The sequence below is a fragment of the Chrysemys picta genome, chromosome 3 (assembly GCF_011386835.1).
Source record: "Chrysemys picta bellii isolate R12L10 chromosome 3, ASM1138683v2, whole genome shotgun sequence".
Taxonomy (NCBI): domain Eukaryota; kingdom Metazoa; phylum Chordata; order Testudines; family Emydidae; genus Chrysemys; species Chrysemys picta.
Genome location: NC_088793.1, coordinates 87058941 through 87082229, shown reverse-complemented (window position 1 = coordinate 87082229; position 23289 = coordinate 87058941). Strand labels below are relative to the sequence as shown.

The 23289-nt window shown below is 40.0% G+C and overlaps 2 protein-coding genes across 5 annotated transcripts in view; one reads left to right on the top strand and one right to left on the bottom strand.

The window, feature by feature from the left end:
* The window catches only part of TUBE1 (tubulin epsilon 1), a 27144-nt gene extending 15019 nt beyond the window's left edge, over positions 1 to 12125 (top strand). Inside the window, exons 9-12 of one of the 2 annotated variants that reach the window (XM_005287586.4) lie at positions 1755 to 1895; positions 3759 to 3899; positions 7320 to 7494; positions 10353 to 12125. In XM_005287586.4, coding sequence (XP_005287643.3) covers positions 1755 to 1895; positions 3759 to 3899; positions 7320 to 7494; positions 10353 to 10511 — 616 coding nt within the window. In that variant the 3' untranslated portion in view covers positions 10512 to 12125. The remainder of the gene's footprint in view (positions 1 to 1754; positions 1896 to 3758; positions 3900 to 7319; positions 7495 to 10352) is intronic. The other variant, XM_042857703.2, reaches the window with a different exon arrangement.
* On the bottom strand, positions 11537 to 23289 carry CCN6 (cellular communication network factor 6). 3 transcript variants are annotated; one of them, XR_010599580.1, is made up of 6 exons: positions 23121 to 23289; positions 18246 to 18540; positions 17561 to 17782; positions 14159 to 14222; positions 13308 to 13501; positions 11537 to 12978 (listed from the first exon to the last, which is right to left on the bottom strand). XR_010599580.1 is itself a non-coding variant. In XM_008164945.4 (5 exons), exons 1-5 carry the CDS (start codon positions 23169 to 23171, stop codon positions 12697 to 12699), a joined length of 1044 nt encoding a protein of 347 aa, XP_008163167.2. In that variant the 5' UTR covers positions 23172 to 23285; the 3' UTR covers positions 11537 to 12696. The 3 variants fall into 3 exon arrangements, 2 of the variants coding, with proteins under 2 accessions (XP_008163167.2, XP_042713638.2); XM_008164945.4 differs by lacking the exon at positions 14159 to 14222 and having other exon boundaries at positions 23121 to 23285; XM_042857704.2 differs by lacking the exon at positions 14159 to 14222 and having other exon boundaries at positions 18269 to 18529; positions 23121 to 23268.

Below are 23289 nucleotides of genomic sequence, written 5' to 3'. Positions count from 1 at the left end.
CAAGACAGGGTATAAACAAATATTACTCAAGTAGTGATACACCACCTCTTGAATATACCTGCTACCCCCAAACACTAGTTGTTTAATATACAAAACTAATCACTATAAGAACTCCCATTGAAGTTAATTGGGACTAATGCTTTAAGAGTACTTTTTGTAACAGATTGGTTCAAAAGATGTGTGAGTTTATGCAAAATCATTATTAAAATAGGTTTGGTTACTAAAACTGATGTCTAATGATTACTTTTCACTTTTTTTTTTAAACCCATGAAAACTTTTTTTGTTTCCAGGTTTCTTAACTCTTTCATCCTGTGAGCATACCATGTCTCTGGCCCTCCATCTCCCACCACCTGCTGCTACCCTGTGAACATTTTGTTTAGGATTGTGACATCAGAATTAGCATCCTCTCTACTATTTTTTCTGCCCATTGTTTTTTTTTTTTTTTTTTCTCTCCTTTTGTGGCTGCTGTTATCAGTGCAGTAAACTCAGTGAGACGGAGGCATAACTCCTCTTCTCTTCTCTCCATTCTTGTTGTCATCAGTTTATTTGCATAATGCAGTTCTTTTGGTTGAAATGAATTGGTGGGAAGATTCTTGTACATGTATAGGTATAGATTGCCTGTAGCTTTATACGGTCACACATTGTTAAACATGTACTTTTTGTACATGTTCCTGCTAGCCAATTCTCTTTATTCCAGTTAATGACCATGGCTAACCTGTTAATCCCCCATTGTGTTTAGTAGTATAGCAGCCCTTACTGCCTAATCCCTATTTACAATTATGTGAAATGATCTGCAACAGTAACCCTGAAATGTCTAGTTACTAAGGCTACGTCTTCACTATGGGGGGGAGAGGGGCGGGGTAGATTTAAGATACGCAAATTCAGCTACGCAAATAGCGTAGCTGAATTCGACGTATCCGAGCCGACTTATCCTGCTGTGAGGACGGTGGCAAATCGACCTCCGCGGCTCCCCCATCGACGGTGCTTACTCCTACCTGCTCTGGTGAAGTACAAGCGTCGATTCGGGGATCAATTGTCGCGTCCCAACGAGACGCGATAATTCGATCCCTGAGAGATCGATTTCTACCCACCGATTCAGGCGGGTAGTGAAGACGTAGCCTAAGGGAGTTATCACACCTCAGGCTTATCTTCAGCCAAAAACCACTTCGCTATAGAGCAGTACCTTAACCAGTAAACAGTGGGTGCTTAGTGTTAATGTTCAGGGCTTTTTTTAAGAGAAATGAAGAATATTGGTACAAATGTATGAAAAACCAGTTACTCTCATGATAGTGATTGATTCACCAATTCTGCAGTTGGTAAAATGACATTATAATTCACGGGAGAAACAAGTTGGGTGAGGTAATATCTGTTATTAGACCAATTTCTCTTGGTGAAAGAGACAAGCTTTCAAGCTCCACGGAGGTCGCCTTCAAGTCTTGGAAAGGTAATCAGAGAGTCACAGCTAAGTGCAAGATGGAACAGGTTGCCTCGGTGGTGCTCGAAAGCTGGTCTCTTTCACCAACAGAAGTTGTTGGTCCAATAAAATAAATCACCTCACCCACTTTGTGTCTTTTATATCGTCAGACCATCATGGCTTCAACAACACTGCAAGCATTATATTTCTTCTCCATGATGTTCTCTGTTCTAGGGAACAACTGGAAAAAAATATGGATATAACAGTAACATATCAAGCTTCTACATATTTTTTTGTAAGTAAATGATTTTGTTTGTATAATAGTACTATTAACTTTTAGCTCTGCCAGGTTTGAAGGTTCCCTTAATATGGATCTTAATGAAATCAGCATGAATTTGGTTCCCTTTCCTCGACTTCATTACCTGGTTTCCAGCTTGACTCCTCTGTATACATTGGCTGATGTTAATGTACCTTCTAGAAGGTAGGTGAAATAGACTGTTATGGAGTAATGGAGGCTACGCTATAGCTCAGGTCTGGTTTAAGCCCTATTTTTAACTCCTGTAACTTCCACAAAAGAGAACTGCATATTCTGTATCTAACCCCAGGATAAAAGTTTCTTTGGAAGCCTGTGGAAAAAAATAAAAGAAATTTAAAAGCACTGTGGTATTTCCAAAATTTCCCTGATATTCACTTTGAAAATGTTCTTAATGGTGTTTTATTTAAGCTCAATCTCCACAATGGCTTGGCTTACAAACTCAAAATATGTTTTGTTAGCCTTTCGGAGAAGTGCCTTTTTAGTGGGTTCTTTGGAAATCAGCGACGGAACTGCAAAGACATATATTATTAAGAGCTTGGTGATGGGGTATTTCTACCTTCCACCAAGGAATTAAATCCCACCATTAGAGCAGTGATAGAAGGTGGTGCAGTGCTAGTGGAGGGTCTCTGTACAGGTAAATGCGAGGGTGGAAGATTAAGGGGAAATGCAGTGATGATATTCCAGGATGGGGTATGGAGCAGGATGCAGTGGACTGGGAGATGTACCTACTGTTGGTAGGGAATGGGGGATGCATGGAGGGTAGCATTATGTTAGCTCTTTAATAGAGAGATTCTGGGCAAGGTAAGTGGAAGAGGACACAGAGTGGGGACCAATTGTATACAATGGACCTGGGGCACATGAAAGCGGCTTAAAGGAGTATACAGGGACTGAAAGAAGGTATGAAGGGGACTTGTGAAGGTGGAGTCTTTTATCTACATTAAAAACTTCACATGCTCAACTTTCCAGTCATAAAGCTTTAAACTTTCTTTCCACCATCTACTACTTAATATTATGCCCAAGTATAATTGTACCTCTCTTCCCAAGACTCCACTCCTTTATGAACTTTCCAGATGCTACAGTAGAGGAGCTTTACATCTTTGGGCCCCATAAGATCTGTTCAACCATGGCTCTCCTTTCACAGATTACATAAACCAGTCCAATTTGAACTTTTGGGAAAATTTCCTTTTAATTTTTTTAAGTGCCAAACAACTCTTTAAGAAATAAAGTTGAAAGTGTGGTTCAGTGGGTTCCCCCCCCACACACATACTATATATATTTTTAAAGGCATAGAATTTTTGTAAAATAAGGTAATGAACCTTTGACACACACACAAGTCTGGGAACAAGGATGGTTCATGTAAAGGGACACTGAAATCTAGTTAATTCTAAAAAAAATCAATTTGAAATACTTTCAGTTTTATCTGCAAATACTTATGGCTTTACATTCACATTTTCCTTCTCTTAATTTTTTCCCTCTTCCCTTTTACTGGGTGAAAGAGCCACACAAAAGGGAATCTGACAGTACTCAGAATGCTTTCAAATGTATAAAGCAAACAAATTGGAAAGAGCAAAGTTCAGAGAAAAAAATCCCTATTCTCTAAATCTAAGGAAGTCTAGTCTGTTGTAACGTGAACCATCTTTTCCCCACTGAGATTCAGGTTGCATCAACTCTGGTACATTCATCACAAGTCTGGGACATGACTGGTATACTCAACACAAGTTACTGGCATGTAACTTACTCCCCCATATCCACTATTTCTGAACTTGGTGTAATTTATATGCTAAGGTGCTCAAAGAAAAGAGTGCCAAGAAAAGCAAATAATGTGTGGTCATAAGAGGATGTAGGTTGAAATAGGCCACCCAGCTTGTACTATTGTTTGAAAAAATTTGTTGACTGTCCAATTTATACTTTAAAATAACAAGGAAGTGGATGAATTTCAGTTGCTCTTAAATTACAAGATATAGGATTAGTGAAGAACTTCAACATGTTTAATAAAAGTAGATAACTGCCTTTTTTTTCTTAATTTAGGTTGGATCAAATGTTTTCAGATGCTTTCAGCAAAGACCACCAGTTGATTCAAGCAGACCCAAAGCATAGCTTGTACCTTGCCTGTGCACTTCTGGTTCGAGGAAATGTACAGGTTTCAGACCTTCGCAGAAACATTGAAAGGTTTGATCTATTTGTATGGCTTGTTTGTGCCCAATACTTATTACAGAAGCTGTTGTCAGATGCTCACAGATGCTCCCTATTCATACAAAAAGTTTAAACAATAAATTCAGCAAAAAAAGAAAAGTTTAGTTATAGTTACGTGAGAGAGGAAATGTTAATGACCAACAGAGAGAGTGAAAGAGCTTGAAAATACTATTCTGTGCTTCCTAATGACATAATTTGTTAATAAGCTTTGTAAGTAGTGAACCTTTCTAAGAGTCATGGGACCTTTTCCAAGCCAAATCTGTTTGTGGTTATGATCAAGTGATTACCAAATAGTTATCTGCATACCATCAAAAAACCTCACCATTCTTGTCATATACCTGTCATAAAGATGTGTGCTGAGAGAATGGTTCAGTTCATCTCCCAGTTTTTCCCCCCAAGCCTCACTCAATCCCAGGGGAAGCTAAACTTCATATGCTTGATATAATAAGGGCATTGTTATGTTACCTTAAATGACAAAATCATTCAGAAGCAAAACTAGTGATCTTTGATGATAGGCTTGGAAGGATTCATTTTTTTATTGATAAATGTAGGTAAGCATTGATTTCATCATACATGCAAACCAGGTGACAAATATTTCCATTGGTAATTATTAGGGCTGTCAAATGATTAAAAAAAGTAATTGCGATTAATCGTGAGATAAAAATACTAATCGTGATTAATCAGTTTTAATTGCCCTGTTAATAATAGACTACCAATAGAAATTTATTATAAATATTTTGGATTTTTTTCTACATTTTTAAATATATGAATTTCAATTACAACACAGAATACAAAGTGTACAGTGCTTACTTTATATTATTTTTTCATTACAAATATTTGCACTGTAAAAAGATTTTTTTTAAAGTATTTTTCAATTCCCTCATATAAATACTGTAGTTCAATCTCTTTATCATGAAAGTGCAACTTACAAATGTAGATATTTTTTTTTTCTTTTTTTTTTTTTGGTTACGTAACTTCACTCAAAAACAAAACAGTGTAAAACTTTAGAGCCTACAAGTTCACTCAGTCCTACTTCTTGTTCAGCCAATCCCTAAGACAAACAGATTTGTTTACGTTTATGGGAGATAATGCTGCCCACTTCTTATTTACAGTGTCACCTGAAAGTGAGAACAGGTGTTCGCATGGCACTTTGGTAGCTGGCATTGCACAGTATTTACATGCCAGATATGCTAAACATTCGTATGCCCCTTCATGCTTCGGCCACCATTCCAGAGGACATGCTTCCATGCTGATGATGGGTTCTGCTCAACAATGATCCAAAGCAGAGCGGACCAACGCATGTTCATTTTCGTCATCAGAGTCAGATGCCACCAACAGAGGCTGATTTTCTTTTTTGGTGGTTCGGGTTCTGTAGTTTCCGCATCATAGGGTCGCTCTTTTAAGACTTCTGACAGCATGGTCCACATCTTGTCCCTCTCAGATTTTGGAAGGCACTTCAGATTCTTAAAACTTGAGTCGAGTGCTGTAGAAATCTCACATTAGTACCTTCTTTGTGTTTTGTCAAATCTGCAGTGAAAGTATTCTTAAAACAAATGTGCTGGGTCGTCATCTGAGACTGATATAACATGAAATATATGGCAGAATGCAGGTGTAAAACAGCAGGACACATACAATTGTCCCCCAAGGAGTTCAGTCACAAATTTAATTAACACTTTTTTTTTTTTTTAACGAGCGTCATCAGCATGGAAACATGTCCTCTGGAATGGTGGCCGAAGCATGAAGGGGTATTTTCAAATATATTTGAAAATGTAGGAAAAAGTACACAAATATTTAGAATAAATTTCAATTGATGGTCTATTGTTTAACAGTGTGATTAAAAACTGTGATGAATTGCGATAATTTTTTTTAATCGTGATTAATTTTTTTGAGTTAATCGTGTGAGTTAACTGTGATTAATTGACAGCCCTAGTAATAATCAAAATTTACAGATAAGCAAAGTAAAAAATGATGCTTAAAAACTTCTTAGAGTTTGAATTAATGATATTTACTTTGTATATTTTGACATGGGATATTGACAATTTGGGTTTTAACAGTTATAAAGCTTTAATTTTTTTTTAATCTCATTGGCTACTGTCATTAAATCTGACCGCCACCATAATTTACAACATTGTGTGATTAAAAATTAAAAAATGCTTCAAACCCATAATTTTGTACAACTGTGATAATTTAAATCACTAAAAATAAAAAATACTTGAAAATAAATATCAGTATCTGTCAAAATTATTTTAAAAAACATTGAATTCTACCAACCCTATTGAGAAGGTTAAAGGTCAACCTGTGAGGATACTGCCTATCAAAATGGATCTTCAGCTATATAAAAACATGGTACAAGCTATCCAAGTTGGAAACAGCTAGCTACATTAGAACTCATTCTGCTAGAGTTAGGTCAGCCTCTGCTACCGGATTGGGGAATGTCCCTTACTGAAAATATGTAAGGCAGCCTCCGGGAGCTCAGTCAACTCATTCACTGTAGAGGCTTCCAGATGAGATGCCCATTTTAGTAGGGCTGACCTGTAGTCATTTTTAAAGTAGGACTCCAGTACCCATCTCCAAAGAAACAGTCAGTCACCAAGAGTGAAATCTGTGTGGACAGTCACTGAAGGAAGAATGGTTACTAACCTTACAGGAACTGTGATTCTTCGAGATGTGTTATGCACATGGACTCCAGGACCCGTCCTCCTTCCCTTCTACTACAGAGTCCTCCTCTGGGATTTGTTATTGACAAAAGAAATGAAGTATGGTTGGGCCTGCTCTGCCCTTTATGACCTCAGGTGCTGAGGTGTGAGGACACCTAAGGCACCGGGGCAGCCCCAAGACAATGGACAAAGGAATCCAATCTTGTGCATGTGCACCAAGAGTGGAATCCATATGGACAACACATCTTGAAGAACCACAGTTACTGGGAGATAAGTCCTTTCTCCCAGCACCAGCAAATAGCCTATATAATATGTCAACAAACTTACAATAGATGCCATAGACAGCATATTCTTATTACACTGTCTGACTAGTTTTGGTTGCAGCTAGGCTTCCCTTTTTTATGGGAAACTGAGTGAAGTGTCTTATGATACGGGTCCCTTGAAGGTAGCTTTATTTTTAATACTGAAATATAAAATAAACGAACAAATTATTATTAAAATTAGCATTCTCCTGTGGTTTTTAAGGTTACATTAATTAAGCTGCAAATTCCATGTTACAAAGTCTAAAAAAGTTATGCCAAATGCTAATTATAATGGCTTTTTTCTTCCTGAAATTTTATATGCAGGTGCCCTTGAGATTGCTTGTTTTAGCAAAGTAAACAGAACTGTTAACACTGTGCTGTGTACTGTACCTCTTTGCTTGCTTGCTTATTTTAAGCTATGAATTTATGTATTGCAGGTTGAAGCCTTCCCTTCATTTTGTCTCATGGAATCAAGAAGGTTGGAAAACTGGCCTATGTTCAGTACCTCCTGTGGGCCATTCTCACTCACTGTTGGCATTAGCAAACAACACTTGTGTGAAACCGACCTTTACAGAGCTCAAAGACAGATTCATGAAGCTGTACAAGAAAAAGGTACGGTGAAAAGCAGCATAACATTCCAGTGTACTTTAAAGTAGCAGTAGTCTCTTCTATAATTTTATTTGTTGCGAAGTGGAGGAGAAAAGCAAATTTCAGTGCAAGCTGTAACAAAGAAGATAGTGCTTTAATATAGATACAATAGACTTTGCACGCCGAATGCAAAGCAGTGTTGTGGACCTATCTTTTCGAAAACAATGCATTATCTTTTTTTATTAGTATTCCTGTAGCACCAGAATGAGTGTCTTGATAACACATCCTATATCTGAATTGCACCCCACCAGTATAGCTGGGAGCATGCTACAAAAGTGTAGCACTTCTAAATATACCTAAAAACACTTCAATTAAGCCTCTTCGTTTGCCATGGCAAAGGAACTGGAAAAGCTGTGGCTTTGTCAAAGCAAAAGAGAGAAACGTAAACTAAGTTATCGCTCATAGGGTTTTTTTTAATGTTTGTCATTATAAGTCCTGTGCTATTGATCATCAAAAAACCTTTAAGTTTTTAACACAAGTACTCTAACTCACTGTATCAAACTTGTAAAATCCAATGAAGCTGTCTTGTAACACAGACTGAGACTTCAGTTTTTTCATGAAAGTCGTGGCTGTGGCAAACATATAGCCTTAGCTAAAATGAGGGTGGTGTTTAAGTTAACAACTAAAACTAAGTTGGGCAGATAACCCAAGAAAAGACTGAAAGGAAAAGAACCCTATATTGAGTTAACAGGATATCCTAAAGCAGTGGCTCTCAACCTTTCCAGACTACTGTGCCCCTTTCAGGAGTCTGATTTGTCTTGCGTACCCCACAAGTTACACCTCACTTAAAAACTACTTGCTTATAAAATCAGACATAAAAATACAAGTGTGTCACAGTGCTCTATTACTGAAAAATAACATATCTAGATGAGTTGATGCACCCCCTGGAAGACCTCTGCACACCCCAGGGGTACGTGTACCCCAGTTGAGAACCACTGTTCTAAAACACCTTTGGAAGTTCTATGTTTTTAAAGGAATCCTAAAAAGTGGGAAGATTAACCTTAGGGCATGTCTACACTATAGGTGCTAGAGCTGTTGATGCTTCCTATGTGGACTGAAGGAGGTTTTCTGTTAATATACATTATCCACCTCCCAGTCCCCAAGCATTTACACTGGGGTGTTAAATCAGCTTAAAAATGGCACTCAGGGTTTGAATTTTTCACATAACTGAGCCAGGTAGCTAGGTCGTAGTTAGCTACATTTTAAGTGTAGTCCTGGCTAAACACTAATTTCAGTGAATTCCAGACACTGCAGCCCACTACAACAAAGCCACAATTGTCTGCCAGCCTGCTTTGTTGGGTCCTGTAAAGGTGGGTGGCAGATAAACATAAGCACTTAACTTCTAGCCTCGGGGGGGAGTCATTGTGCCCTCCCAATCCTGGGCTTCTCCAAGGGCCAGAGAGGCCCTCAGCGTAATGTAGGCAACCCTGAGGGCTTGTCTAAATTACAGCAGCTTCCCCAGATTATCCTATGGACTGCAGCACTGCCCAGAATTTCTGCAACATACAGCACTGCTCCACCCACCCCCATTCTACACCAAACCTTTCAAGGGGAGTCTCGGGAGGCCACCTTTCCCAGACAGAATCAGGGTTGTTAGGGCTTCTTTATGTGCTGCAGCCCTTTTGCCTGTCACAAAGATGGGGTCTCTAAAGTACCCAGGACTTAGGCCCTTAAAGACTTTTGAAAATAATAATGTTATGGACCAACTGCCACTTCAGAAGCAGCCAACAGTCAGTCAAACCAATTAGTTCAGAATGCAGCAGCATTTTTACTCATGGCAAATAGTAGAGAAGCTCTGCTGTAAACTCCACTAATCAGGAATTACAATAATAAAGCATTTATTGCCTTTACTCCATTACTATCTTGATATCTTGCAGCACTGGAAAAAACGCTTCTGAACCACAACTGGCACCTGGCTTTCAATATAAAGGGCTTGGTCAGAAGTGACACGAAGGGCTTGCCTACAGTGTGCCATAGTGTGAACTATTGGGGAGTGAATTGCAAAGTGTACCAAAGTGTTGCGCACTAACTGCCCCATATGGATGCTGCTAGTTTGTGTTCCCTAACTGTTAGGACTATGTTAACGTGAACTAGGTACTTTTTTAAGTTCATGCTAGGAGCATCCACACAGGGCAGTTAGTGTGCAACTCTTTGGTATGTTCTGCAATTCACACACCCAATAGTCTGCACTACGGTGCAGTGTAGACTTAGCCTAAGATTCTTAACTATGTATTGGTGAATCCTTTCAACGAGCTTCCACACAAAGGAACAAGCCTCCTTAATGATCTTTATTTAGAGTAAGACAGGATGGAGGATGAGGCATGTGACTGATCTGGTTGACAGTATTGTTCAAGATCCCCTTCCTACTCACCCAAAGATTAATTAGATCAACCTAGCAACATCACTCAGGGCTGTGAAAAAATTCATGCCCTGAGCGCTGTCGCACGGTTGACCTAACCCCCAGTGCAGATGCAGCTAGGTCAACGGAAGAACCTAGCTACTACCTCTCAGACAGATGGATTACCTACATCAGTGGAAAAACCCCTTCCATTAATGTGGGGAAAGTCTACAGCAACACAGCTCTGGCACTGTAGTTGTCGCTGAAGCAGCTGTAGTGTGGGCATGCCCCAGAGTATTGCAGCAGGAAGTTGCTAAGTAGCATTTCAGCAAAGGATATAGTGAATCTAGACAATCTTTCAATCTATTTATGATAGTGCTTGTCCCCTTTCAAGGCAGGCTAAACAATAATGTATATTGAGCTAGATTAATCTAACTTCTTGTGCACATAAAAGGATATAGTTAATCTGTGTATATTCTTATAGGCTCACCTTCACCATTACTTGCACATTGATGGGATGGAGCAAAGCTGTTTCTCCGAAGCCATATCATCCTTGTCAGATCTAATAGAGGAGTATAACCAGCTAGATGCCACTAAAAGTGCGCCTAGAACATATCCCTCAAGACTGAAGATAGCTATGTAACAGAGGAAGAATTGTTATTATTTGCAGAACAACAGACTGCCTAAGCTAACTGGATGGGTTGTGAAGCACCTAGGACTAATCATTCCACAGGGTTCCTGGTACTGTCCCTCTCCAGGCTGACTGGGAGTGTTGTATCAGGTGCTCAGCCTGTGGAAAAGGGACCAACATATATTGCACACTAGCAGAGTAAGTAGAGATCACGTCTGCCAGGAGGAGAGAAGGGAGGAATTATAACAGCCCAAAATGGAGTTGGTGAACTCCGTGGACCAACTTGCGCTAATTGATCCCTGCTTTGGAGCAGAGTCCCCTGGGTATAAGATACACTAGGGAAGGGAAATCCTACATTTCCTTTTTTGAGATGAAAGGCATCTAGTGTGTCATTTCTGAAGTTCCTAATATCCTAGAAAATTTATTTCCAAAATGATGGTCTAAGTGATGTGTGTCACTATTCACAACTTAGAGTGTTGCTTCATCATTGTATTTAGATGTAATTGAACTAAAATTTTCCAAGTTGATATTAAAACTGGCAATATCAAGAATAATTTGACAAAACGAATGCATCAAGTACAATCCTAATATATCGTATAATAATGCTTCACCTTTCATGAACTGTAGATTGCACTAATGTTGGTTTATGTACTGATGGGGATAAGAGGCTAGCATAGTATGCCGCCTCTTTATCCAATAACTGTGATCATATGTACTTAAGATATGGATTGTTTGGTGAACGAAGATTATAGTCTTAAAAGAACCTAATTAAAATAGAAGCATATTTTAAATATATAATTAGAGATTTTTGTATTATGATCAGACTATATTTATAAACAGTTGTCTTAATAACAACTCTTATATTTTTGCAGAATAAAATATGCGGATATTCAGAATTTGTCTGCCTAGCCTGACTCTTTTGTCTTAAAACTGCATTAAGCAACTACAAATGGACCCATCAAATGACTTTTTTTTTTTTTTTTAATTACAAGTTTCTTTGAAGAGAGCTCTGGTGGCAGTATGACCAGACACAATAGTATTAGTTCTAATTTTTAATGTATGAGGCCAGAAATACACAAGACAAATATTTGTTGAGGCAATTCTTATTAGGAAGAAAGCATTTTGAAAGTCACTCCGGTGAAACAACTTACCTATAGAACACTACAAATGTACTTGGCACTTTATGACAAAAGACATAGGGTAAAATCCTATCCTCATTGAAGTCACTGGGAGTTTTGCCATAGACTTCAGTGAGGCCAGGACTTCACCCATGGTCCTACCCCAAGGAGCTTGCAGTCTAGGTTAAATAAGAAACAAAATATCATGAAGAGGGAACAGAAATGAAAGTGGGACCAGCATAAGATCAGGAGGTTACTTTTCATTGTATATGTAGTGTTTGTTCCTTTTATAAGTTTGTTTTTGTCAGCATGTCATGAGTGGGGAAAAATAATGAAAAGGCAAATTGTATACATTTAAAATTAAAATCTAGAAAAATAGTTCATTAGGAATGAAGTGAACTAATCTATGTCTTGAAAAATACGTTTTCATTTGTACCTGCGCAAATATAATGTTTCTTTTATTCACTGCATTTGGAGAAATGTAAAATATAAGAATTGGTGCACAACTGAATCTGAGCTTAAAATTCATTTGTAGTTGTATGCTACAATATGTAATGTTGTTTTTTTCTAACTCACAAAAGATCAATCTCTTTTTCTAATGCTGTGTCAGTGTAGCTATATCTTGTGGATCAAGAATGATAGATCAGATATTACAGCAAAAAAAGTTAGTAGAAAAAGGAATCTTAAGTTACTTGGATGTTTAATTTAAACCTACATGTTTGTTGAGGATGAGGGAAAACACCTATTTCTAGGAGTTTTTGTGTAAATATGGAGCAAACTCACCCCTCCATTCCTGTGGATTTTTTTTTTAATTACAAAAGTTTTCCCTCCATGGCTGTCCCTATGTTAGCTAGAAGTTCCTCAAATGTATACTCACACTTCAAACAATTTAATTCTTACGTTTTTGGAGTGTCTTGTTTTACGTACATAGATGTTCTTCTTAAACCATGTTCTCAGGGTATTTAACAGAAGAATGCCAACAAGTTTGGTTTCAGTGGAAGGGTCTTCTCTTTAGCTAACTCTTCAAACTATAAGCATGCTGCCATCCTGATGATATACGCTGCTGTCCATGGTGTAAGTTATAATAACTTGAGTCCCGAAAATATATCTCCTGGATCATTACAAATCCTCTGACAAACACAAGATGTGATCCACATCATCTTCCACTTAAAGGAGCTTTCTTTGGGGCAGTCAAACTGTACAATGATCATTTTGGATTTGTTAGGTATGCAACATCTCTTGTCCAGACACACACCACAGAAAGTAGGTTTGTAGCTTTGTGTGCTTGAGCATCCAGAAAAGGCTAGCTTCTCTGCTTTGGGAGGCTGAAATGTTGGCTGACATGTTTTTCCTTTTGGAATCTTAAATGTAAAACAAAGCAAAGCTTGAAACTTCACATGAAAAAAGCCAAAAACAAACAACAAAGGTTTTTAAATGCATTTAAATAGCAGTAACATTTGAAACACTATCTACTTTTTTTAAGCTGTCTTACTTTTCTTTGTACCAGTCAGAAACTGAGATTTATTTTTTAAAGTAATAAAACAGCAGGCTACCAGTAATGATCCTCAGATTTGTGGCTTTCTTTAAAATTATACTTCTGTAGTTCACTGCTACATGATAAAGACAAGATCAATCTTGTATTTCAGGAAGGCTCACATATAATGGAAAGCCATTTTGCTCTACAATTTACCTTTATAGTCTTCAATATATTGGTCTGACAAGGTTGAATGAAACACAACCTCTCTTCTTTTCTCATTTCACATTTACTGTTTTCATTGGTCACTCTGTTGGATATACCTATGCCACAGGTTCTGGAACAAGGTGTCCAAGAAGTTGCCTGTACTAAGCACTTCTCCTTCAAAACAAGCGGTAGACTTCTATAAACTGAGAGACAGAGCAATATATTATACATGTTGCAACACAGCAAGATAGACACAGAACTTTTAAAAATAGCCTAAAGTAGCATTAATTGAAAAAGTGATTTAGCATTTGATTTCTGTTCATGTGGTTTCTCTCGTTAAACCTAAAAGGCTGAGGTTGAGATGTGCAAAGCTGCCTAAGAAATTTGGACACCAATTTCCATTAACATTGGAATTTGACATCCAAATCTCTGAGATGGCTTTGAAAATCTCAGCATGACTGTTCGTATGTTCTATGGCCCTCCAGATTAATGTTATGGGAACCCAAAATCCCTTCTGAAGAACTGTTTTGTAAAACATCCAGAGTAGTGAAGAACACATTTTAAAAACTTCTTAGACTGCAGACCAGGTGCAGCTGTGAAAAGTTATATGAACACATGTAAATAAATCTTTTGATATGTAACTTTTCTTTTTTTTATGTCAGAAGTGATTTTTTTTCAGTCATTTCTAAATATTAGTGCTAATAATCTAATCCCCTACCTAAAAGGAATGCAAAAAGGTAAAGGTATAAAATAAGATTTAAAATCACTGTGGCAAATCTTGATGAAATACTCAAGAAGGGCTCACAGGGTTTGAAATCTGCACATGTAGTTAAGAGGGTAGGGCAGAATTATGAGGGTACCTGGAAGGTAGACAGCAGGTTAAAAATCTCAGTGCAGGAAGCAGATTAAAAGCCTGGCACAGATCTGCAATAAATAAAGGGAGGTTACATAATTGCTCATATGTAGTACATTTTCTACGTATGATATAGCTACTGTCTTTGTTTAGGGATTAGCTAAACAGAAAATGCTTAAGGAAAGCAGAAAAACTGAAAGAACAGTAAAAGCAATAAAATTAAGCTTAGCATTTGCTACCAGCATTAACAGAAAGGAGGAAATAATTAAAACAGTCTTAGAGCTAGCAAGCCACTGCATGACTTCATGCAAACTATGCACAAATTGAATTTAAACTGTAGATTATTACATTGTTAATGAGAGAACATCATTTTTAAACAAATTTTCAGATTTTCTCTGAAAGGAAAAAAGCATTTCTCCTACCAAGGATTCCTACTCTGTTTTGTTTTTGTCCCTTCCATCTTCCTCACTTTCCATGTTGTCTCCCTGTTCTTTGGGTCATGTCTCAATCTTAATTGGTATTGTAAAGTGCCATGTACATCTCTGGTGCTTCAGACGTAATAAATAAGGCCTCCACATAGTACAGACCTTCTGTTTATTCAGGCTAAGTGGTACTTCTCTTCCAAGAGCTCTTACTTCCAGGTTCAAGTGTGGCTGAAGGTGTTTCTGTTCAGTTTAAAGTAACTGAAAATATTCAACCTAGTGCTGGGGCACTATTTTGTATCACTTTCCCTCCCTGTCAGCCCAGGACATAAAGAAACAAGATGTAGGATTATAGCTACTCCTGGGGAGAGTCTGTGCCATTGCGAAATGCAAAATTTTGCAGAAATTAATGTTGTGTGTGCAGAATTTTCTTTTTTCCCCACAGAAATGGGCTGCAGAGATGTTGGCCTCCATTAGGGGCCATTGGACCTGACAGAGCCTGGGAGGATTTTGAACTGGAGGATTCCCAGCAGCTGCAGTTCCCAGCATGTCCTGAAGGAAGGAGTTGGCATGCAGGAAACTCTATGCAAGCCCAGGACCTAGCATCAGGCTGTTTCTCCCTCTGGATCCCTAGGCTCTAGGAGGATAGGGGATGTGAGTATCTGGGCTGGGGGGCCCACAGCTGGCCTTTGTGGGGGAAGGGTGTGACTGGCTGGTCTCTAGGCGGGGAGGGTGCAGAGAAACAACTGGGTTGTGATGGGGGTTTCTTTAACTCTCTATTCCTGGGAGAATTTAAGTGTGTGTCTGTATTGTTACAGACCTAATTGCTGACAGGTATTTTGAAATCAATTACCAAAATAATTGAAATGGATGTGATTATATAGAATTATTTTGACAAAATTTGCAAAATTTTAATATATTGTGTGCACAGAATTCTTCCAGGAGTAGATTATAGCCCAGGTCCTCATATGGTAGTGCTGAGGGTTAACTATAAATTTAATTCCAGAAGTTAATTTTTGAGTCCGTCACGCTGCAGTGTTTCATTATTGGCTTGGGTCTATAAAATCATGGTTTGAAATCGAAGATGGATAGGCATGTGACCCACAAAGCTCATTTTCTTTAAATCAAAGGACATTTTTATTTAGATTTAAATATCTGCCAGGAGTTTGTAACCCAAATATTGTAACATCATGGTAATACATGAAAACTGGACATGTAAACAAACTTGACTTTGCATTCAACCAGAATCAACGCCAGAAAAGTTCCATTTAAAGGCCTGGTTCCTGAAATGGAATCCCTAGTGCACTGAGCCCTGTAGAACAGAGTGGTCTCTATCCAGGAAGGCTTTGACAAATGGGGAAAATTCTTCTATGGATGTGCCGGCAAAGGGTTAAAAGCAATTTCTGGGTCCATTTAGACCTGCCAACTCTCTATGGGTTTTCAGACCTTTCTACAGGACTGGGTGAAAAAAACTCTTAGGCTAGATCTACACTACCCGCCTGAATCGGCGGGTAGAAATTGACCTCTCGGGGATTGATTTATCGCGTCCCGTCGGGACGCGACAATCGATCCCCTAATCGACGCTCTTACTCCACCAGAGGAGGTGGGAGTAAGCGCCGTCGACAGGAAGCCGCGGAGGTCGATTTTGCCGCGGTCCTCACAGCGGGGTAAGTCGGCTGCGATATGTCGAATTCAGCTACGCTATTCACGTAGCTGAATTTGCGTATCTTAAATCGACTCCCCCCTGTAGTGTAGATGTAGCCTTAGTCTGTGGGTGAAAATGCTGCTCTAATTAGCTGCCTTTCCCCTTCACCTGTGTCTTTGGAAAAGACAGTCTATCAGAGGTGTTGTATGAGCTGAATAACTGCATGGACCCTCAGCATGTATAGCAACCAGTGATCCTTCCCATCCCCTGCAAACATGGGACTGGAATGCTCAGCCCTGTGAAGTGAAAGCCAACTGGGAAGCAGTTGCTTTGCAGTTGTTCTCATTGTGTTTCACAGTTTATTCAAATTCCTGAATTCATAGCAAGGGCTGGAGTTGCTCTTCGCTCTCAATAAAAATGATTGAAAATGCACCTTAAGATTTCTGTTTTATTAACGTGCTGGGAAGACGCAACATCTTGTCTTGCAGGTATATAAAATTATAATTCCAGTTTATTAATACATTTTAATTGGTTTAAATGATTTGTTATCAGATATTCCAGATGGTTCCGTTTCTCCTTGGTTAGATTAACAACCTTCTCTAAAAGTGTGCAATTCATTCATTTGAACTCAGTTGCTTTTCTGAGTTCCTTTCCTACTGTGTATGGTTTTATTCCCAGTTTTGGATAAATTCTGTAAAAAGGAATTGCTATCCTTCATGCCTGGGCTAAGTATCAAATTTATCATTTAGATGTAGGATAAGCTTCCATTTTTTAGGATAGCTTGCATAAGCACTTGAACTTCTTGGAAGCTTGTCCAAACTGAATTCCAGATTTTGTGAGGTTAACCATCAGCATGTGTGTATAAATTTGCTATAGCCTGGGCTGGCTCGCTTGTTTGCATGCTCCTTCCTATATATCTGCAAAACTTGAATCTGGTTTGTTCTTGAGCCTCGGGCTACCCTTAGTTTTATTCTCCTTCTCATCCTAGAAGCAGAGGACGAATGATTTAACCTGGAAATGGCGATTTATAATTTGAACCTGATAATATTACGAGTAGTTTAGAAACCAGAAAATTATAAATTTCTCCATATTCTTATAGACTGAATCCAAGATAGAGAAGGAAGTTGGGTTTTTTCCCCCTTGCAATGGCTGAGATTTTGTCAATAACCAACCAGGCTGTCTGAGCCAAAATATAGAATCCTCCATTTTCTATTGATAAGAAGGGTCTACAAGATGTCGGTAAATAGAATATCAAACCATTTGTTCTTTTTTTTTTTAAATAAATGTGTAGTTTAAAAACGTATCATGTACGAAAATAGTTTACCATTCTAGTCATGCACACCTGGCGTTAATCTGTAGCCTGTTGATTGGCCACAGTTGGAATGTCCAGACTTTTTTCTGCCGTTGACCTTGACACATTGACTTGCTGCTGCCTTTGAGGTGAATACAGGTGTACATCCAATTGCACCACTAACACAGAGACACTTATAAAGTGGGGTAGGCTGGAAGGCCTGGCCATTGACATAATACACTCCATTGAGCTCACATCCTACTGCTATCATATCTGAAAATGGTAAAGAGCAAAATTACTAACACAGCTACAAGCTATAAAATGCAGTTAATGGATACCAAATGGTAAGGCAAGATCATCCAATTACCGGCATTGATGAAGTTCTGCAGATGTAAGAGGAGAGTTCTGCCCTTTTCCACCCAAACACAACTATTATCTGTGAGAAATTATACTTAATGGCTGCTTTGTTTCAACCCCGTCACAAATGCTTCCATAAATAAGAGTGGATACACCTAATGGACCACTTTGACTGATGTGTAAAATGGTGTAACGGTGACACCCTTAAAAATACTTACTTACACATCAGTAAATGAGTGAGTGTACGGCTGGTGTAATTTACAGGCAAGGAACTGTGCAGCCCAAACTAAAAGGTTTTTTTTCTTTTAAGTCAGACTATAAAGAACCATGCCTATCACCCCCTGAAGTTTCAAGAATAGGATGTGAAAGAGTAACTTACATGCACATACTCCTGTTTCATACCTAGGCCTGTCTGCAGAGTAATCACAGTAAAGTCCTTTGTGAGGGTCACAGGTATCTGCTTCATTACAGATCTCTCCAGCCTGCTTGGCACAGATTTTACAACATCCGCAACCATCCTTTACCAGGCTCACTCCAGGGGTGCAGGTTGGCACACGGGGGCATTTGCATGGCCAATGACAAAACTCTTTACGCTGATGTACCTCACTGGCTTCTGCAGATTTTTCCCCAGGCTTCACTTCTAGTTGTCCGTTGCCTTGTGCCCTGCAGAAAAACTTACATATGGTTGGACTTTTGAGGGCTGGGTTACTTTAAGCATGGTTAGTATACCATAAACTTTAGTAAGGATGAAAGAAGTGAGTTTCATAAAGCCACTAAAGCTTTTGTAAAAATTCACAAGATGAAAAAGTGAGAGACGCTGGGGCAGTACATGAGAAACAAAGGACCAAATTCACCACTAACTTAGCACATTTGGAGTGTTACACCAACAATGAATCTGACCTACCGTTTATTTCAAAGAAAATTAATCTCTCTTCTTTCAACAAAATAAAACTTTTAGTGTAGTTAGTCAGGAGAAGGTTTTAAATTTGGTGTTGTAGGGTTTCACACTGTTGATGAAGTTATACCAAATGTACTCAGCCCTAATCTATAGACTGTATCTGTCAGCCCTACAAATTCACTCTGATATCTGGAAGTCAAGTGATCTTTCTGCCACTTACATTGGTGCAAGTATTTGAAAATTTGGCACTCACAGCTTACTTGACAAGTGGGTTGTTGGTGTGCGAAGGAACAAAAGGCAGGTCACTTTTCCATTGTTGTGTTGGCTTTGCTGTGCTAGTGGCAGGAAAAATGTGTTGTAGGGTGCTGATCCTGCAAACAGGTACGCATGTGAGCAGTTCCACTGAGTTTCACGAATTTGTTCACGTGCATAAATTTACTCACATGAGTGTTTGCAGGATCCAGGGCTTAAGTAGGAAAGAGATCTTAACAGACTGGCGGCAGCACTGAGATGGCAAGGTGGTAGGCTGAGTGACCTAAAGCAAAAGTCCTGTGTGTCTCATGATTCTACACAATACTCCACACAGTCTAGCTCCTGCTTCAGAGTTTAAGTCTTCACTTTAAAGGAAAACTGGTTCTAGCCCATGATTGAATAGAGAACCTTCCAGAAATGAGCCATTAGTGTTGTTTTCTGAAGTCTACAGTGAGCCTGAAACTATTTCTGAGAGCGGTACGTTGCTTCTGTTTATTTCAATGGCGTATTAATGCTAAAACATAATGACAATTTAAATGTCAACCGTAACTATTTCACTGGTCTTAAATAAAAACCTAGACCTTAATGTGCTTATTTAGCAGTGGTGAATAGATTGATACGGGGGAAGGATCCATAGAGCGGCTAGTAATTCCCATGGTCTAAGGGATTTGGGAACAAGGAGTACTAGCAGCTCCACCCGTGTAGCTTAAAGAAACCTCCAACCTTGCCCATTAAGAGCCAGGGAAAGAGAAGATACAGGCATTCCCCACTGACAAAAGCCTCAGCTACCACGTAGGTGCCAAAAACCTGATCCATCTTCCTCATTTTTCTGGGTACCTAAGGCCCCCCCTAAATGCAATCAGCTTCTCTTTCTCCAAACAAATTCTGCAGTGCAGTACTGTCTGGTCAGTAAAAACAACCTTTGGCAGTCTATAGCAGACTATTGTACTAGTTATATTATTCATTTTCCTATTTAATTCAATACAAATTCCCATTTTTAAACTGGAAGTTGCTGCAGAACTCTGCTTTGCATGCCACAACAACCAGCCGCATAACTGAATTCCAGTTCACCACAGGGAGTAGGGGATCTTCCTAATGAGGTTTTTCCCCTGTGATTTTCATATTTATAGTAATTTTTCTAGCTATGATCATCATTTTTCAAACATTCCACCAAACCTATAAAGTTTTACTGGGTTCCAACATCTAGCTTCCATAGTCACTTGACTAGAACTATTTTTTAAGATACACACCTGTTCACAAAATCAACCACTATGGGAGCTGAAATATTATGCCATACCTCACAATAGGCTCTACCATGTACCAAGCACAGTTTAAAAACACCACATTTATTAATCATTCCATTATTTATTTTCATTCGTTCTCCACACAAACGTAGTACAGTAGTAATATGATAAATCACTAGCTCTTATAACTGATTTTTTTTAAGGAAAGGCTTTATGTTAACCTTTCAACCAGCCATACAGTTAGCTTAGTTTGTACTTCTGGTGCCAGTTATTAAAGCTTTTTAAAGTTTCTGTCTCTGGAAGAAGTTTGTGAGGTAAACAGATGCTCTTAAAAATTTATCAGTATAAGTGACTGGATGGTTACTTTAGGAAACTCCCATCAGCACAGCTCAACATTTGCTGAAACCTTTTCCCCCAAAATATTATCTATCTTGTAAAAAATTGGCTAGGATCTGAACTACACACTGTGATATTGTCTGTGTGACTAAAATCAGTATCTCTTATCTCAAAATGGATCTGTGTACTCTTAACAGAATTCCTGCATATTGCTTACATTAATGCAGTTATTTAAGCTTTTGTATTATAAGTCAAAATGTGCTTTGAACCTGCTCTACCTAAACAAAACAAAAAAAAAGAAAGAGAGGACAACTCAGAGATGTGAGCAGGACCAGTGCAACCACTAGGCTGACTAGGTGGACGCCTAGGGCGCCAAGTGGTTGGGGGTGCCAAAAAAGCAGTGCCCCAAAAACTTTTTTTTAAGCAGCGGAGCACAAGGCTGCTGCTGCTCCCCGGCTCCAGAGGGGCTGCCCGTGGCGTGGCCAGTCCCTCCCCCCAGGGGAGCAGCCAGTGGCGGAGTGGGGAAGAGGAGAGTCTAGCGCTAGCAGCTGCACCTTCTTCCCCGCACCGCGGGCCGAGCCAGGCTCCCCGCCACCCCCGGGGTTCTCAGCAGCGGCGGCAGCAGGCTCGGGCGCAGGGGGGTTGGCTGCCTGTGCCGCCGCGGAGAGCCCAGCTCAGCCTGCGGCGCAGGGAAGAAGGCGCAGCTATGCTCTGCTCTTCCGGCGGAGAAGCTAGGTGTCTACTCCGCCTGCAAGGTACCTAGCCGGGCCGCAGGGAGCCGCATGGGCCTGCGGAGCACCGGGGGGTGGGCAGGTCCAGTCCCTGGCCTGAGGAATGGTGTTTGTGGGGGGGGAGCAACCCAGGCACCCCTCCCCCAGCCAGTGCCACCCCCGCGAACACCCACCAACCAGCTACCTTCTCCCCTGTGCACCCTCTGCCCCAACAACCCACCCTGTCCTGCCACTTTTGCCTCTGGGCAACCTCCACCCAGCAACACCTCTCCACCCCCAGCCACCACAGTCACCTTCACCCCTGCATCAACCTCTGGACCCCCCCTCCAGCTCCCTTCTGACTACTCCTCCCTTGTGCAAACCCCTCTGTGCCACCTTCACCCCCCTGCAACAACCCCAGGCACAGACACCTCCCAGCCTACCAGCCCCTTGCAACAACCCCCTCCTGCCTACTCCTCCCTTGTGCCACTCCCTCCCTGCCACTGCACCCCCTGCAACAACCCCGGGCGCAGACACATCCCCACTTGCCAGCCCCTTGCAACAACCCCCTCCTGCCCACTTCTCCCTTGTGCCACTCCCTCCCTGCCACTGCACCTCCTGCAACAAGCCCCTTTTGCCTCCGTGCAATCTCTTCCTTGGCACTACACCCCCGCTCCTCCACCTCTTGGCCACCTCCACCCCCTGCAACAATCCCATGCACACCCCTCTCTGCCACATTCACACCCTGGAAGAGCCCCCATACTACCCCCCCCCTCTTTGCGCACACACACCCCCGTGCCCCCTGCACTTTGTGAACATCTGGGCCCCTGGGGGGAACTTGGCTGTAGGAAGGTGGGGGCTGGACAGGGGAGGGGGGGCACAAGGTGGAAGTTTCGCCTAGGGCGCAAAATATCCTTGCACCAGCCCTGGGTGTGACTCTTCACAGCAAGAAAAACAAATCATGAGAAAACATCCTGTGGTAGGGTTAACTCTGCTGCCACTGAATAACACTGTTTACTTGAAAAAATCTTCAACGTTCTATCAAGTTAGGATACAAGCAGGCTTTAAATTTTTAAAGTTGACAAACCAAATATTTTATGATTCTTCCTTCCCTAGCCTATTATAACAATTGTGTCCACATCACACAAACCCACGGCACATGTTTTGCCAATCCTATGGGCAGATTCAAAAAGGAGACCATTGTGTGGAAATCTCTTGATGCGTGGTTGGTTGGTTGGTTTTTAAGATTAAGCAAATTATGTATGAGGTAAATAAATTAATACCAAAGTATAATTGTTTTGAAAACTGTCCATGTGGAGATTTAAACTTCATCATTAGAAGAGGAAAAGAACACAGTTACAAGGTATTTTTTTAATGGAATTGGCCTTTGAAACTGGAATAGATAGAGCAGAATTTCTCTGTTGTTAAAACAGTTTAATAACACCAGAGCTCTTTGCTAATTTGCAAAACTAGCTCATGGAGCCCTAGAGCCAGATCAGTGCATGTACCTGGAATATGAATGAGGGAAAGATGTTTACTTACATTGTGTCAGACAAGAATTTGCACTCAGAAAGAGAGAGAGAGAGTTGAAGTCACTGAGAATTTAATTTTTTTTTAGCAATGAACTGAAGTGAGAGGAAAATGTCAAAATTGTGACTGTGCAATGAATAAGCTGCAAATAAAATTGTACATGGTGGTAAAAAATGGCTTCCTATTCTGCACATAGCATTTTCTTGTGTGAATTTTATTTTGTCATGAAGGAAATAAAAGTTTTAACCGCTCAAGGGAGAAAAAAATATTTTGAGAAAACTTACCTGTTGCATATAAATGATGGTGAGGAGAGTGAGAATGAGGAGCCACTGCATGTTCCTGTAGAGTCAGAAGTGAAAGCGAGAGATAGAGAACAGGCTGAGCTGTGTCAGAGTGAGCACTGTACACAAAGCTCTCCCTTGTCTCCTCTGCAAATCCTTCTTTCCTCAGCAC

Bases quoted from the DNA above. Each gene is read 5' to 3' on its own strand.
- CCN6 (XM_008164945.4), bottom strand. From the start codon at position 23,171: ATGCAGTGGCTCCTCATTCTCACTCTCCTCACCATCATTTATATGCAA. The intron at 17,783-18,245 runs GTAAGTTACTCT...TACCATTTTCAG, and splicing joins TGAAACAGGAGTATGTGCAT to ATATGATAGCAGTAGGATGT. The intron at 12,979-13,307 runs GTAAATTGTAGA...TTTACATTTAAG, and splicing joins ATATATTGAAGACTATAAAG to ATTCCAAAAGGAAAAACATG.